Below are 18,323 nucleotides of genomic sequence, written 5' to 3'. Positions count from 1 at the left end.
TGCCCAGCATCTGAAGAAACAAATGTATTCAGCAAACCTTTCTCTCCTCCTTTTCTTACAGTTGGCATTTTGAGAGACTTCGTAAGAAGCCATCTTGCAGATGCAGATTTACCATTTTATTTGTGTAAGTGTGCTGTTGGTAATACTTGACCTTACTTCACAAAGTCTATTTGTAGCTGTGATGTGTATGGGATCTTGTGATGCCATGAGAGATGACCTGGGGAGGGATTTTTTCTCCCTAAATGTGGCCTCAGAATGCAAAGGAGGTATAATCTGCTCACTTAGCCACATTATACATCTGCCCAATAAGAAGCCTGTGTTGGCAGTATGAAAGTGTCACTTTTTTCTCCCAAAAAAAATCAAACGGAGAAAAAGAAAAAAGCAGTAATCCTTCCCATACCTGCTGTGCTTATTGTTTTGGTTGCTGGATGGTCCTGTTTTATAACTTGTTTTTTTTAACTTCAGTTATTGCACCTCCCAGAGTCATCTTGAATAATGAAAGTTTGACACTCTTTGAGGTAAGGACTCACGTCTGCTCTCTGATTCTTTGACTTGCTGCTTTCCCTTGCTGTCATGTGCTTTAGTTACTTAAAAAGAAGACGTGTAATGTTATGATTCATGTAGACTTCTGCTTAGCCAAGAGTAATGGAACAAGGTATTTCAGAGCACAAGCTCCTCACCAGAAGAGGTCCACCTTGTGCAGGAAGATGCACTTTTGTTGTTACGGGGGTGGGGGGATTTGTGTTTTTGTATACATATGCTCAGTGCTTTTATGAAGTCCAAACCGTATTTAACCTTAAAACATTATTGCAAGAGCTGAGTTAATGACAGTTTGTTGTATCCTTAGTTGGCCTAATATAGTAGGAGATGTAACACTGGATTTGGATAGGTACAGCAGGAGGTAGAGGCTACATTAGACAAAAGTCTGACTTTTTTGGAAGTTACTAGATGAGACTCCAGTTTCTCAAATCCATAGTCCTGGATGCTTTTGCAAATGTTGTATAAGGTGGTCTTGAAGTCTTTGGCTAGAGACTTGGGTCTGTGTAAATCACACATGCTAAAAAGAGACAGGATTAATTTTTTGCCAGCTGCTTTACCCCAGACTCACCATGTTTAAAATGTGCTGTCATTCAGAGATTTGTAGACATTTGTAGCAATGGACTGAAGCTCACTTGCACAGTAGATGGTCAAGCAGACTGCAGTGGGAGTTTTAGCTTGATGCCCCTAAGGGAGCAGAACAGCAGGGAGGCAGGAGAGGGATAGAAAAAGAGACCTTTTAGGCAGCATGGTGAATTAGGTAGGGTTTAGTATGTCTCTGAAGTTGTTTGTAATGAAGCTTTCCAAATTCCACAACTTCCTGACCAGGCTGTGTGGGTGCAATACAAATGTAGCTGATCATAGGCTATTGAACGTTCAGGGAGGCCAAGTGTGGATCACTATGTTCAGTGGGAAGTCTCCACTCTTCCTAATACCCTGTTAAGAATTTGTGGCTGAAATTTGACAGTTCAGGAGTGGTTTTGTTATGTCAGAGTTCTTTGTATTATCACAATACCTGTAAGAGGTGTAATTTCTTAGAGAGTCCTGAGCATCTTGGGGATCACAGCCCTGTTTGGTTCTGTGGTTCAGGAACTCTGTGTGCAGTAGCTCTTAGTCCTCAGGCTGTGGAGAGGCTGCTCTGTTTTTATCAGCCTTCCTACTCTCTACACGAGCGTGGCATCTGTTTGAATGTGCTGCGTGCATGGCAGTGCTTCTCCTGCCAGACAGGAATGGGACAGCATATGTGTTAGTAAGGCATAATACCATGGTGGGTGGGGAGAAAAATCATTTTTCTTTTCAAAGCCCTTTTGTATATTTTACTTAATAACAAAAATACCAGTGGAAAACACGTTGTGTCTTTGAAACAGGAGGTTTTGCCACTCAGGCATGAAGGCAGTTCCTTCCAGCTTCCTCTGACTTGTGCCATCTCATCCACATCTGCCACCCAAAACACTGTCTCAAGTCCCACATGGTAACCATGATGGGAAATGCAAAAGACAAATTTTGTCTTCAGATTTCTGAGAAACCCCAGGAAAAGGAAACTGGTTATGGTTGCATTGCTAATAATACATTTGGAAAACATTCAGAGGAAGAGCAGATGGTAATAAAAAAAAAAAAAAAAAAAGTTCTGCACTTGCTAGCTGTTCTGAGGCAAGGGAAGCAGCCTCAGAGCTGTGACTAGTACAAACCGGTCTGAAATGGCACATGCACACTACTCTCTGCCCTCCTGCTCCCCTCTGTGTCCTAAGCTGTCATGTGTGAACACATCCCTCACCTAGAGTTCCTTTAAAAACATTTTTAAGATGCTTATTGGAAAGATTTTTTCAACGTTCTGAAGTCTCTCTGTAGCTCTCACCAGCAGATGTCTCCTGCATAAAATGGGTGTTTTTGTCCTTTCCTAAGATTTGGCTGAGATGCCTCCCAAGGTTTCTTGTCTTAGCATCTGACTTACCATGTGTTCCTTCAAAATACAATGCTTCATTTGAGTTTCTCCGCAAGAAGTGTTTTTTTTTTTTTCCATATGCCACATTTCCATCTAGAATCCAATGAATTTAGTTTGCCTTTTCTTTTGTACCTCCTAGATGCTGAAGACTCACACTCACATTCTACCTCTATAATTTACCTTTTCCCCATTTTTGGTTCACAGTTCATTTTCTCTTGGATATTTTGTTGCTTCTTTGAGATCTAGGTACTTCACTTCTGGAAGCTGCTTTCTTCTGTTGTTTTCAGTCACTGTTGGAAAGTATCCTGTCTGCTCATGTGCCTATCTGTATCACCTTAAAATCACCTGTGACCATTCTCTTCCTTTTCTTTAGTTAGCTTCTAAGTCCTTTGTATGCTGTGCTCGTTCCCCATAGGAGAAGCTTTTCTGCATTTCACATTGAATGCATCACCTTCTTTGCTGGCCCATATCTGCTTTCTATCCCATCTATCCTCTGATGTCTCTGGTCTCTTTTGTTACCTTTGGTTCATATTCTAAATAAACTTCAAAATCCTCTGTTTCCCTTTATTCCGCAAATCCCCCTCCCCCAAGAGTGTTCTTTTATTTTCTTTTTCAGTATACATCTGTTGTTTCTCTGGACCTCTTCCAAAACATAACTTGTTCAGTGAAACACCAAAGAAATAATTACTTTTCCCTGTCTTTGAGTCAGAAATGTTGTGGCAGGAATTTTAATTGGCTATGTTAAAGTCTTCATTTGGCACCTGGTACCGTTACTTGTGCTTGTTACATGTGTGGCAACTTCCCAGTTTCCCAGTTGTGATGGTAGTTGTGGAATTCATTCCTTAAGACAGCTTCTTGAAATATATAAAAATGTACTGTATTACTGCACTGTAAAGACTTTTTGCTTTAGAGCCTAGTCTCTTTTAGATCTGTTTAGAATTGACAGCTTGATAAAGATCCTGATCATTTTTAATGTCAAGCACCTTCAATTTATGATGGCTTTCTTTAGGTTTAAGTACTTGCAATATTGCATGCAAAGGTGCAAAACCTTGGCATCAGTACAAAACTGATTGTTCAAGATACAACATTCTAAAGCAGAAAGTTCTCCTACTAATTGACTGTTTTAAGGAATCATCTTTCTCATTTCCAACTTCCTCTGTGTCAACGTAAAAGCAGACCATCCAATTAAAATAAAGGGTGGGAAATTCAAAGTTGAGAATTGTTTTTTTTCATGCAACATATAATTACAGTGCACTCTAAAGTATAATTAGAATGTGATTGTGTTGAGAATTTGGGCATAATTAAAGAAAAGAAGATGTTTTAAAGCATAATCTGAATACACAGGATCACTTGTTTGAAAACGTAGAATGCACATAAAAGTATCTTAAGCATGAGATTTTAGGGACTAGACCATGACCTTATGATAAGATCATCATCACATTATCTAAGTTGCATGACTTTGATAATTTTCTTAATCAGTTGTCTCAGTATATACAAATGTAGGAATGCATGTATGGGGAAAAATATCTTGGACTTCATATGCATCTCAGTGAGCTGAGATGAGTTGATTGTTACTGCTCTGGAACAAAGTCGTAAGGTGACAAAATCAGCAGCTCATTACTGAATAGTAGTCAAAACCAAAACAACTTGTGTTCCAAAATCAAAATGGAATATTTGAATTCAAATATATAAACTGTCACAGAAACATAGAATGGTTCAGGTTGGAAACCCAAAGACCTTAAAGACGACCTGGTTCCAACCCCCCAGCCGTGAGCAGGGCACATCTCTCACTAGATCAGGTTGGCCAAAGCCTTGCCCAGCCTGGCCTCAAAAGCCTCCAGGGATGGCGCATCCACAGCTTCTCTGGGCAACCTGTTCCAGTGCCCCACCACTCTCATAGTGAAGAATTTCTTCCTAACATCTAAACTTAAACCTCTGCTTTTTTTTGGTTTAAAGCCATCACCCCATGTTCTGTCACTACATTCCCTGATAAAATGTCCCTGTCCAGCTTTCCTGTAGGCCCCCTTTAGAGGTACTGGAAGGTTGCTATAACGTCTCAGTTCTTCTTCAGTGCTGTTTTCTTCTACTTCATGCAAATGATGATGTGACACATACAGGCAATAGAAAATGCGTATGTGAAACAGTATGGGCACTGCTAACTTCTTACAGCTAGGGGTTCTGTAGAAGCTTTTGTTTGCATACAAACTTCTGCTCAAAACCATAATGTGGATGTTTGTGCTTTTAAGGGAACTTTTACTTAAGTAATTTAAGCAGTAGACACACATTTGCTGGTTACAGCTAAGTCAGCTGAAGAGACTCCTGCCCCACTATTCTCACTTCTGGCACCTGGGCTGCCATCTATTTCAGTCTTGATGATTTTTTTTATAAATATAAACAGTTTAAATAACAGCTATTTTCAGGTTCAGGTCTTTTGGCTCAAGTGGATTAGAATCCCATAACATGTACAAATCCAAGTGTTTGTTAATATCTTGCCAAGGGTGATAGTTGAAGGTCTGAAGAAAGTAACCTTTTCAGTGGTTACTGGTGGTTTGGCTCAGATACGTCACACGCTCTAAGAGCTTGCTGATGCAGTAATGTCAGTGGACCTGAGTAAACTCTTTTCTGCCAGAGACCTCGCTAAAGGTTATGGTCAGTTTAAAGAACACACTTTCAAGTTTTGTAATTTTTCTCCTTCTGCAGCTGAATATATAAACTCTGCACAGTTTATAATGTAGGTTGTCCCTGTAGCCCATCTGGCACAGGAAACTCAGATAGTTGGAAATTTGTATGTCTATAGGTATATAACTTTCTAGATTTTTTTTTTTTTCAACATGAGCACTCAGGTTAACATTTCAAAATGCTATTGTTTTCAACAGTTTATCCCTGAATTAGGAAAGTCAATGTGGTTCTTTACAGGTAAATTGAGTTGATGATGAAAGGAGCAGGCCTGAGTGCTTTTTGTAATGAAGTTTATTTGCTTTAGTCTTGATTACAAGAACCCTAGGGAATTAGAAATGAGTGCGTGATTTGACCCAAATGCTTGAGTCTAGCAACACTAGTCTAATGAGGTGAGTAGAGTAGACGTTTAGCAATAAGGAAAGCCACGTGTCACTGGATTGGCAAGAAACAGCAAGGGAACTGACTTGTTTGAAGAGCAAAGAAATTCATGTATGCTCAGGGTGAGGTGTGAGAAGGGAGAAGACTGCAAGGGCTGACGTGACTTGGAAGGATAAAATGGGGTGAAAAGAGGGAGCAGAATGAAATGTGTGCTTAGATGGAGTTTGGCTCCACTGTCAGTTTGGAGTTTTAATTTTTTGAGGCAACAGCTTCTGCAGTGCCAGGAATGTGAGTTGTGGAGGGCATGATAGCTTGTGCATTAAATTCTTGAAGTTGTTTAATGCTCCTGAGTGTAAAATGTCCATTTTATAAAATGAATTTGTAGATTGAAAAGAGTGTGTTTAATGCTGGTGGCTATGTTGCCTGTGTCCCTCACACGGGGCTCTAAAGAGTCCCTTTCTGGTCCTGATCTGGTTATGGCAGGAAGGATTTTGTGTGTTTACAGACATTTTATTTGGATAAAGCATCAAACCAGGAAAAAAAAGTTTCCGCAGAGAACTTGTCATACCGTTCTGATTACCTGTCCTGCTTGTCAGAGGCCGAAGTGCTCCAGTTAATTTGGATGGTGCCTTGTCCCAGTTCAGGTTGTCTTATCCTGGGTGAAGCTTTGCTATCTGTTACTAGTGCAAATCTTCTTACATCTTATTTTTGTCTTGAGAAAGGGAAGGCATTATGCTGTAATGTCTTCTGCTGGAGGTCCAAGCGCTCAGCAGGGTATCTGAAGGAGGCTTTCTTCTCCCCAAAGAAATGGGTGCAGAAGTTCTGGCTTTCATGTCCCTGGCAACTGTGTCATTGTTGGATGCCCTTTTTATAGGCAGCTGTTACTAATTGGGCTGCTTTGGCTGAGCGTCAGTGCTCTTAGTAAAAATGACACTGTCACAGGCCAGGAGCAAGAGGAGAATTACTTCTGGTGTTGGGCCAGGTGGGGCAGCACTGGGGACAGGACCTGCTCACTGCTAACGTGTCTCTGGTGTCTTTCAAACTGTGAAATTCTCAGTCTGGGAAGAAGTTTGTGTGAGTCAGTATCAATTTCACAATTGTTGTAAGGTTGAGGGCAGACTACAGTGCCTGGTCCTGCACTAGGTGGGATTGGGCTTGGAGAAGAGGAGCTTTTATGCTAAGGTGACCATGCGGTGCTTATCTCTGTACTATGAGAGCTTGTTCTGGAATAACACTGTGTTAATACACTAGAATGTGTACATTAATGATGTGGGGTTCTTCCACACATCTTAGGGAAAGGGAGCACAGGTAGCTAATTTCGCAAGCTGTTATGGTATCTCCTTTTTATGGCTGTGTGAAAGGTTGAGAAGGGAGGTTGTCTTTATTGGTATTAGAGCTCTTTATGTTTGTCAGTTTGTGTCATGTAACCTCTAAAATTCATGGCTTTTACTCCAGGTGCTCTGACAGTGGTGTTAGCAGTAGCCTCCTGGAATGTTTTGCAGCTTATGCAGTTCTTTTGCAAACATGTACACACAACCTGACGCTTCATTTTAATAAGATATTTCTTAGATGACTAGAAATCTGTTTCTATTCAGAACTGATCTTCCAAAACCTGTGTACTGCCATGCTGTATCTAGCAATTCTGTACTTTTTTAAAAGCATTTAACTTTAAAACTTTTAACCTTGTCTTTACGTTCCAAAATGAGATTTTGTCTAATTACTCTCTCATAAATGATTTTTCATCTCTTAAAGTGCTTTGTTCTCCTTTAGCTCTCAGAAACTTTTTAGATTGTTGTTCCCCAAACATGGTGCTTAAACTGTTTAGGAACAGAAAATTAGAAAACCAAAGCGTAGAGGAATAGATTGGCTTATGGCTCTTCACAGTCCGTTCTTGGTTTTCTAGGTTGCCTCCTGTCTTCTGAAAACACGTGATGCTATCATGTCTAACCACCAGTGAACTATTACCTCTTAGGTAGGGCTGGGACACATAAGAATTCCTTTATTTCTTCCCTTGAGTTTAGCTGTGGGCTGCTTAACTGCCTTCTGTTTTCTCCTCTTTGAGAGATGCTTTGGTGCACAGGGAACTCAAATGTCATCATCCAAGGATATGGAAATTCTCTCGGTGAACTTTAAAAGGATTTTCTAGAAACTTACGGTGATTGTTGAGACTATCAGAGGCAGAGACTGCTTAAGACCCAACACAGTGTTCTGGACATTGACTGCTGCCAGCCTGGATGTTTTAGGAACAGACCGTTGCAGGTTCTTCTGTGATATGACTGGGAATTAGTTGTTTGGGATTGCTTGTCCAATGTCAGGCATGATTCAGAATTGTACCTGAGGCCTTATGCTAGTAGTAGGTTATCCTCCAGTTTTCAGGCTGCTGTGATGCTGTCTACAAGAAAGCGTACATGGTGTCTGAGGTAGTAATGTGAGCATATTTGCGTGTTCAGATATTTATAAATGACTGCAACTTGTTGAAGTACCATATTATCAATATTTCTGCTTTCTCAGCCCTCTCACTATGTTCAGCTGATAAGATTAGAACTGTGTTCCTTCATCTGATTGCTCACAATGAAAGGAAAGCCATTATGCGGTAAGCAGAACCAGGAAAAAAGACAAATATTGTCAGCTTGTTTGCTAAGATACTTGGGCTGACAGAACTGTCTGAAGTGAGTTCTCCTGAAATGTGTATTTACAGTTTAGTGAGCGTGCAGATTGGCAGCAGTGTGTTTTTGGAATCCATGGAGAAGACTTCAAGGCATTACTTTGATTTTTGTTGTTGTTACTGCTGTTTTCACCGGCTTCCTTATCCTTATGCCCCTTGAAGTGTTTTATAAGTTCTGCTCTCCAGAATAGATCAACTACAGGCTTCCTTGTTGTAGCACTTGGCCTCGAGTTACTTATAGCTCTGGTTGCGTGTTTGTGCTTTCCTAGGCTAGCCAAGCTGAGTTTTCAGAGTTGCTCTTCTCTTTCTTTCTCCTCCCAGAAACAGGCACTTGAGTAGTGTTCATCTGGGGGCTTTAGTAGAAAGAGTAATTGATTGCAGAGTTAATACTAGGAAAGAGTTAGCAGAATATAAGAATACCAGCCACTGGAAAAGTCAAAACAGTAAAGAGGGCAAGAAGCCATCTTCTGTCTTTAGAGAAGCTAAAGGAATCCACGCACTTCCACATAAATATTTAGATTTTTCTAATCAGATCTTAGAGTGCACCAAGTGTTTCCTCTGGCATGTACCGTGGGCAGGAATCCAGAGGAGCTGTTTGTTCCTCTTTTTTGCCTTTGGTTCTGTTTCCATATCCTATTTGTTAATGCCGTTTTGGGCAACGTCTGGCATTTTGTTTAGTGAAGCAGATTATGACTTGGGCAGTGTGAAGCCTTCTGCGCTTTTGGCAATAGTCTGAATGCAGTTTCATAAAAAACAAACAACAACAACAACAACAAAAACAAAAAACAACAAACAAAACAAAACAAAAACTTCATCAGAGTCAGTCTGTCAGAGGTATTTCCAGTGGCAGGTCTTGCATTTACCCTACTCACTAACAAAGAAAATTGCAATTAGTAGTGAAATTCATCCAGACCAAAGGATGGCATTTGCCTTCCTGTGTGAGGTTTTAGCCCTTTACTTATTCATTCTGGATTTTCTCATCTAACTAAATTTTGGTATTAATACTACCTCCAACTAGGAGGTCTTGCTAGTTCTTGTTCATTACCACACTCGTAATGTCTGTACATACTTGTTTCTTATGCTGGCTTTGATTAAGGCTAGACATTGCAGTAAGGATGAGGCCTTCCTTGTGTGACTTATTTTAGAGTAGAAATTCTGCCAAAAACGTTCTTTCTTCTACTATTAATTTTGGAGGCCAAGTCTTTCTGATCTCAGCTCAAGGGCTCAATGAATGCTCTTTATACCTGGATTTCTTTCTAAGTAGCCTTCTCAAAATAGTGCTTTCAAGTCTTATCTTTGCCTTATGAATTTTAAAGATCCTCTGTTCAAGCTGGTTCAGATTTCCCCTGTATTGGCTGCAGAATATCCATCTTCTTTCGCAGTTGCAGTCCACATTGAGAAGCTTTGTTCTCAGGTTATAAACAAGAACCACTTAGTCAGTTTGCCCCTTTCACCGTGACTGTGGTGTTTATTTCTATTTCAGCGATGCTTTGCAGTCTTGCTGGAGAAGCTTTTGATCCACCGGCTTTCCGGCTGAATTTTCCAAGTGCTAGTTTATGTGTTTGGGGTGTGTGTACTGTGCAGTATTTCATGTTGGTAGCTTGGGTTTCTCCTTCCATGTGCGTGTTCCTTTGAAGTGCTTATTTTCTTATTCATCTTTTAAGATCAAACTAACAGCAGACCTGTGGCACTCTAATCTTTTCAGATCATGTAACGGAAAGAATGCTTCATTCTGGCAGCTGCAAGTTCCCCTTAGCAGTCTCTGCCTGATTTGAAAGCATCATTCTGTCTGTGAACAGAATAACTGCATGGTAACAATGTACATGTTTTGCAGTACTCAATTCTAGGATTTTTTTGAATTTGTGTGTCTGGAAATGACCACTGAAGGAGGAAGTATTGAGACATTATTTGAGATGGTACTGCCTGAAACCTTTTCCATGCTTCAGAGAACAAGTTACTAAAACATGCAATAAAAGAAAGCAGAAATGTTTCTCCTCTGTGATAAACAGGGGATTGCTGTTCTAGTGTAGATATTTTTGTCATGGAATGCAAGATCCAGTAGACCTAACATACCACTCTACAACCAGGATGCTCTGCTGCCATAAACCACACTCACCACTGTGGTATCTGAGTAACTTCAGGCTGAGTGCCTGAAATAAAACTTTGAGTTACTGTAGCTACAGTTTGACTAAATGTGGCTTTGTGAGTAACAGGCTGATCTTCAGCTTTTAAAAAATTGAAAGTGTTCATTTAATTAATTTAAAATTCTGCAACTGTAATTAAGCGTATTGATGAAGCTGTGTTATTGAGATCTTTTTAAAACCTGAGGAATAGTTTGTGATGATACTCTTTAAATGGGGAGGCTGGTAAGCAGAACGCAGGTTCCTCTGCTTCTTGCCTCATCAGTGACTGTGGCTAAGACCCTGGATGGGAAATATGTGTATGTATATATGTGTGTGTATATATATATACATATATTTCTCACTTCTACTACTGCCATTCTGTATGACTTTTAATAAGTTACTTAGTCTCTTTAAATCTCAGTTTTTCATCAGTACAAAAAATAGCAATTGTACTTTCTCACATTTTTAATTTACTTTGCACGTTACTTTTCTTTCCATTTGTATATTTATATAAACATAGATAGATAGATGTGTGGCATTGGAATAGTCTGCCCAGGGAAGTGGTTGAGTCACCATTCCTGAAGGTCTTCAAGAAACATGTAGATTTAGAACTTAGCAGCATGGTATAGTGGTGAACTGTAGTACCAGGTGAAAGGTTGGACTAGATGATCTTAGAGGTCTTTTCCAACCTAAATGATTCTACGATATAAAGTGAACAATGGGACACCATTCCTAACTGGATTTCTGGATGCTGTTGCAGTATCAATAATCTAGCTGCATCCTGCAAATATGTCTTTTACAGCGTGATTTGTATGTTATATTTCCATTGTTTAATTTTCCCCAGTAAGAATGACATTGTATTTTGGGTGAAAGCATCAAGGAAGAGAAATGCCATATATTTGAGTACAGTAGCTAGCTCTTGACTTGTAATTCTTGGCATATAGCTGAATGGAGATTTTTTTTTAATATTTGTTTCAAACAACCTGAGATTCATTTAGTCAATCTGCTAGGCTCAGTGTAACTGTTACAAGTTCCTAAATTTCTCTTGGTTTGCAGATCTTAAGAGAGTCCTGTACTGTGAGTTTAAGAACTGCAGCATTCTTCTAGGGACGTTGATACATGCATTAGAACAAATGCAAATGAAGAAATAGCAGCTGACTTGTGAATATAGGTTTCAGATAATGCTCTACACAGTATTTGATTCTTGCATCCTTAGCAGTACATGGGAATACTAAAGGCTCCGACTCTGGGGTTGTATGTTTTCCTGGACTGGAGATACTAAAACATTCTTATCTTTATGCCAAGACTTGTTGCTAGTGGACAAGACTTTGGCTAGTGGAGTTATTCCACTCTGAGTGTGTGCATATATTTTTAATGTGAAATTGGTGGTGGTTTAAATACTTTTGTGTTCCAAAAAACTTGCAGGCGGCATTTGTCCTATCAGTGACTGGCTGGAGAATTACTGGGATGATCAATGAGATGTAGCTAACTGTTTTCTGTGCTGAACCCTTAATAAGTATTGAAATAGGAATGACACCTGAGAATTCTGCAGGAAGGAAACTAGACAAAGGATGGTATGAATGAACCATTATTCTTAAGAAAGAATTGAATTGAAGAAAAAGAACTTACTGGATATAAATTTGGCAAGATGGGACTCTGTGTTGGCTGAGCCCTAGGAAGGGGTAGTGATGGAGGGAAGTGAGCCATGGGAAGGAGGTTGCATTTTGTATACTTATGAGCTGCTGTCTAGTGCCCTTAAGTGTCTTTCAATTAAATGATTTTGAACTGAAGCATTTGGACTGATGTTTTGCCAGCAGTTGGAAATGGTGGTGGCCGTGGAGCCTGAAATTTAGAACTACGGTTATTTGTCAACTTGTGAGTAAACAGCGTAGAAGTTTATACTGGGGCACATTCTGTTTGTGTGCTTGTGTGGTTAGTGTGTCTGTCTAGCTCTTGGTCTGTTTCTCTCTCTCTTTGTGCCTCATGCAGGCCCTGCCATGAATTTTCTCTGACCTCTTGGGGCCATTCCCACATGAAGCTTTGATGTGTGTGCCCAGAGCTTGATTGACAAGGAAGTTTTGGTGGTGGCAGCAGGAAAGGAAGAGAAAAGAACAGGGCTTTGAACTAAAGGGCTTTGAGCTCTGAGATGCTGTGCTTACTTATCTCCTTCAGAATGTTAATTATTTACCGAGATAATTGGGTGGGAGAGGAAGAAGAGAGAGGGGAGGTTATTAAAAAATTCCAGCACTAACACGCTACAAAAACCTAATTTTCCAACTTGCAGCCTTCATGAAAAGGATGTTGTGTGTAAGAGGGCTTGAGTGTATGTGTGTCTGGGGAGGGAGCGTTGAGGGGACTCCTTTTTAAGCCACCCATTTCCTAAATAGAGGGATCCCTTCAGACAAATGCAGCAGAAACATCAAAGCTCTCGCAAGAGTTTTCTCTGGGGGTTTCTAAACTTTCTGGCACTTCTTAATTAAAGAGTTTATGGAGAGCCGTCTTTCTGATTGGAGCAGGCAACTTTAGGCCCTGTTGAATGAGGAATGACATGTTAAAAGACCTAATAGATAATGATTTCTGCTAAAATGTCAGTTCAAGGATGTGAATATTCCTGGCTTCTTAGGCAGGAGCTGAGGCTTGGACTAGACTGAGGGGATATCTCTCCTGCTTCAGTCTAACATGTGGGCCATACTACATGTGAAAGTCTCCAGAGCCTTTTGGATTAAAGTCCAAAAAATTTTGGCATTTGTAATGCCAAATACTCATTTGACATTTGTAGTCGTGAAGATAAGTGAAGCTGTTTCAATTTGTCTGCAGTTCATACAGTTTTATTAGTCTCTGTACTAGGTAGGAATCCAGATTCCCCAGCAGAGATCAGGGTTTGTCTGAGTTCTTGCAATTGTGCTGCTGGATCAAGTCCAGATACCATCAGTTCTAGTATCCTGACCATGCTGATGATGGCAACAGAGGATCGAGACTCGAGAGCAGGCAGCGTGCCCTGCATGGTTTCTAAGTATGTATTGATGGTATGAAGAGAGGCAGGTAGATGGTGGTGTGTTTTTTTTTTTTTTTTTTTTTTTTTTGGTTTGGTTTCTTCAAGAGAAGAAGTTTAGTATTACTGTTTTGTTGGGGTAAATGTAGACCATCAGTCAATGTCTTCTGTCTCCCTGATAGTTGCTACCTATGACAGTCCTTAACTCTTCTACACTGTGATTTGGCTTCTTTATCTGTCTCTTAAAATAAAAGGTCTTCCGAAACCTTAAAAAATACTTCTTTATGTAATATTACACTGACATGTTAGTTCCAGTAATAAGATTTATATTTTTTCCTTCAGAATCCTTGCTGGTGTACAGCTGGTTACACCATGTCATATTAATCTACATGTCAATTTCAGCCCTTTTTAAAAATACAAGCCTGTGCTTGCAGCAGTGCCTGCTTTTAATAAGAAGCTTAATTTTGAATCTCCTACTCTGCAGTTCCTTGAGAACACTTGGATGTACCATCTGGGCATGGTAATTTAGAGCATTTTTATTTATCTTTTAGTTCCAGTTTTTGTACTGCTTCAGTTTCTTTGCAAGTGTGGTGTCATACTATAATCTCTGTAATGTAAGAGCAGATTTCATATTTATGTGCAGTTGCTTTTATGATTCCTCAAATGAACCAGTGGGACTGCAGGCACAGATTTAAAGTTTCTCTGTTTCCAAGCGAAGAACCAAAAGATTATAAAGGGACTGGTGCATCTGACATACAGGGAGAGGCAGAGAGAGCTGGGGTTGTTATGCCTGGAAAAGAGAAGGTTCTGGGATGGGAGTGGATTTGTCAACGTGTGTAATTACCTCATGGGAAGTGGCAAGGAAGATGTAGCTAGGCTCTTCTCAGTGGTGCCTAATGAAAGGACAAGAGGAAAAGGACACAACTTTCAGGAACTTCGATTTAAATGAAGAAAAAAAATGCTGTTTGAATTGTTTAATACTGGAGCAGGCTGCCTGGGTAGGTTGTGGAGTCTCCCTCCCTGGAGATATTCAGAAGCTAACTGAACATGGTCCTGAGAAAAGTGCTGTAGCAGACCCGGCTCTTAGGAGAGGAGATTGGACGAGACAATTTTCAGATATACTTTCCAACTTCAACCATTCGGTCTTTACTGATAAGGAACTTAAAATGAAACGATGACCTGAAATTACTGCGTCTTTCGTGAAAGAAAAGATCGAGAACAAATTTACTTGCTTTCAAGTCTCCCTAATGATGAAACTGGTCCAAAATCATCATTTAAATTCTCATTTTTAGTGGGATTCCTTAATATGTATGTAGTGTACCAACCAATTATTATAGGGACTACTTTTAACCGAACTTCTTATTCTAACTTTTTGCTGTTTTAACACAAATTGTATTTTAACTCTCTGAATTTCCTTCCCAAGTCTTTTCTGCTGCTTCATGTCATATTGGCCTCAGAAGTGTTAGCTACCAAAGTTGAAAAATCTTCTCTTTTTGAATTATGGGTAAATGACAAGACTTAATTAGCTTGCTTTAATACTTGCTTCTCTGCCTTTTCTCAGTTAGGGCTGCATACCATTTCTGAGACTCACTTTTCCAAATAACGTTTATTAAACAGCTAAGAATTTTACTTCATTGCCTCTGACTTCTTGTTCTCTAATCAGCATACTTAATTTCATTAACTCTCTAAAATCCAGTATTTGCCTTATTTTTTCATATGTTTTTTTCTGTGATGTTGAATTTTACTACATTGTGATCACTATTTCTTATTGTCTTATTTTCCACTACAGTTTGAATCTGGTCTTGTACTTAGGGCTAATTGAGAATAATTTCTTTTCTTGTACCTTTGGAATTATTTATTCAAGAGGTCACCATCTGAGTTATATTAGTACTATTTCATTTAATGTGTTAATATGTTCAACAGGGAACATAATTCATATTCTGTACTGAATTTGGTTCACTATATATTTATGCAGAGGTAGTTGAATAAAGCTATTTAGCGATGACATAGATGGGTACAAAGAAATGAGAGAAGATGGGCGAGGGTGTAAGTTGTTTAGCTCTGTGGTTGAGAAGCTTCATTGTTTTGATTTGTTGCTATTTGAAATTTAAAAAAGAGTGAACTGTAAGACAGGACACTATTTGCTTCTTTACATTTGTGTAACTTGAGGGATATCAGTTGCAACCTCATTCTTGTGTGATGGTCATATGTCTTAAAATGGAGGAAAACAAAGTATAAAGCAGTATGTTAAATTTAGAAACAGATGGAACTAGGTATCAGACCTGGTAACTACCATTATAGACAATGTTACTGTTTGTTTTTTTCCTCCTGCAGAGTGCATCTCTTCAGAATGATAGTAAATAGTAGGAAGGGAACAACTGAGTCTGGCTTTATTGCACTTCTGGGTTGACAAAGGAGCAGTTTATTCTGTTAAAATATGAGCTCATGGGAACCCTCTTTAATGTGTTCTTTGTGTATACGTTTTGACCAGAAATTGCTTGTTGTTGACTACTGAAGAGGTAGGCAGAAAGATACAAGGTAATGTGGTGCATACCTTTCTGGGGCCATCCCCAGTGAGATGAGCAGTGTTTCTCACCTTTTCAGTGATCTGGTCAGCTGGGGCACTGTGGCATATCATATCATTCTACTATGGTGGCAGTACTTACAAGTTCAGACTCGATAAATTTACGTACTGTAATATACCTCCGTTTGATTCAGTGTTTCATCACCTGTATGTATATTTCTTTTTAAGGTGGGTAACAGTGTAATTAAAGTGCAGCTAAATGAATTATGCTTTGCCTGACTGACATCTCACATAATAGTCACTGAGGAGTTGTTGAAAAACAGGAATCACACTGGTGTTCTGGGCACACTCTGCTTTTGTTTTTATCTGGTTTGGAAATAAATGTATGAATGCAAAATCAATAATAGCATTTGAATGTGAAATAAAGGTTGATAAATGCAGATGTAAAGGAGAGGCAGCTCTACACAGTCCTACAGTTACCTAGATCACATAATGAGCTAAATGGATTAAAAAAAAAAAAAAAAAATGCTCGAATATAGCAGTTTAGACTGGATTGAAAACAAATAGCAGGTCATTAGCACAATGACCACATTGCTGTACTTGTCTAATCATCTGTATGTAGTAGAATAGCTACATTGTACAATTTTGCTTAATATCTAAGTGCCCCGTGCTTTACACAAGTTCAGACTTCTGAACTGTAGATGTTTCAGTGACCTGATCTTAATCTGAATTGTCCATAATTGTCTAACCGGTTTCTAACATTCACAGTGGACCATGAAAATATCTACAGTCAGTCATGTATTTTTCCCCTTTACTGCAGGCTAAACTCTTTCCAGCTGCTGTCATTCATTTTGGATCTGAGGAGCGCAGGGGTGAGTGAGCCTCCTCTCTTCTTTAGCTGATAGTATTGCACCTATGTAGAAGACTGAGAAAACTATATCTGTACATTCAGATCCCCCCTTCCCCCCCCCCCCCCCCCCCAAAAAAAAAAAAAAAAAAAAAAAAAGGCAATCCTTGAGAATGCTGGTAACTGTTCTCATTTAGAATGGCTGAAGCTCTTCAGAGCTAGAGACCTAGCCTGGTCCTGCAAGAATTGTATTTGATTACTGGTTAGCTTGACCACAAATGTAAGTATAGTACCTTTCTTGTGAGATTTTCTTAGCCTATGGAATAAGCGTTATCTGCTCTGAGGACAAGAATGATAGAAGAATCCTTCTGTGAAATGCTGTTACAGACCTTCTGTTGTATGTTGTAGTATACTAGCTGGAGATGGGAGAATAGATTCGAACCTTCAGTTCTCTGACACCTGTGGTTTATGCATAGAATCTCTGTTTGTCCCAGAGATTAAAGAATGCTGCAGCTTCACATAATAGCTTCTGAGATGCGGTGAGCACTGGAAGAAAATGTCATTATCTTGAGTTTTGAATGATGAAATAGAGCACCTTGACTTGTGAAAGAAACCATCATAGTTTAAATACATCCTATTTGTCAGCTGGTGGAAGGAGATTTACTATAGTATACAGCCGGTATTTGCTGATTGTAGAGCTATGTGATTTTGTGGTGACTGATGTCTTTGTTACCAAACAAGTGTTTGTATTTCATTGGATTTTATTTTAAACAGATTGTTACCTGAAATCAGACCTGCTGAGCTCTGCAGTTTCCCCTTCTGCAGCTGATTTATTAGTGTCCAGGTATGTTGGGACCGAATAGAGTTGCAAATGAGTTTTTCAGGGAGGGGAGGCGTGAAGTGAGTCTATCTTTCTAAAAAGAAATATGATCTGAAGATAGATACTAGGACTTCAGCTTCTCCTTCATACAGTCCTACTTGAGTCTGTAGTTTATGAATCACAGAATCCTTCTTTGTAAAGCAGCATTTCAGTGACTAAAGTAATTCTAAGGTCTTTATTATGAAAAGGAAGAGCCTTTTCAATCTGACTTTGAAAGCTTAAAGGTGGACTTTACATGGGGCTATTATGAAAAAAATGAAGTTTAATTCAATTTGCTTATTTTCTCCTCAGATGTTTGTCCAAGTCATTAGTTCCTTCTGCCTCATCATCTTTAGAATCAACAGTTCTGTCCCTACCTGAACCAGAAGCAGGAAGTGACAAAAAGACTGATGAACAACCAGAACCAGCAAGAGTGTATGAAGCTCCACAAGTGTTGAAAAGGGACCCTGGGAAAATACCCAAATGGCTGAAGCTGCCAGGTAGCATGAAATTGGAGGAGAGTTCTTCTCCTGCTGATCTCCACAGAAAGGCAGGCTTCTTTATATCAAATGCTTTGGATGTTGACACTGTTCTTAAAGATGTCAACAGAACGCTTGCAAGATACATACATGGTTCAGTGCTTGTCAGTCACGAATCAATTTGTGACCTAAACTTCAGCCTTCAGTGGAGAAGCACCGGAATGCTGTTTCCAGGCCGCGCTGAGCCTGAGGTCTAATTCATTATGCTTGCAGCATCCTTAACTATGTCCTGAGTTCT

At 39.5% G+C, this 18,323-nt stretch overlaps 1 protein-coding gene across 6 annotated transcripts in view; it reads left to right on the top strand.

Annotated features, from left to right (window-relative positions):
- ASPSCR1 (ASPSCR1 tether for SLC2A4, UBX domain containing) overlaps positions 1–18,323 on the top strand; it is a 53,139-nt gene that overhangs the window by 32,471 nt on the left and 2,345 nt on the right. For 4 of the 6 annotated variants that reach the window (XM_082774840.1, XM_082774842.1, XM_082774839.1 and 1 more), the window contains 5 exons: positions 62–124; positions 466–518; positions 16,661–16,712; positions 17,462–17,531; positions 17,859–18,096. In XM_082774840.1, coding sequence (XP_082630966.1) covers positions 62–124; positions 466–518; positions 16,661–16,712; positions 17,462–17,531; positions 17,859–18,096 — 476 coding nt within the window. Of the gene's footprint in view, positions 1–61; positions 125–465; positions 519–16,660; positions 16,713–16,884; positions 16,968–17,461; positions 17,532–17,858; positions 18,097–18,323 lie in introns of those variants that run through there. The other 2 variants (XR_014318737.1, XM_082774841.1) reach the window with 2 other exon arrangements.

Source organism: Aythya marila (assembly GCF_965140915.1).
Source record: "Aythya marila genome assembly, chromosome: 18".
Lineage (NCBI taxonomy): Eukaryota > Metazoa > Chordata > Aves > Anseriformes > Anatidae > Aythya > Aythya marila.
This window is presented reverse-complemented; position numbering and strand designations above follow the sequence as displayed.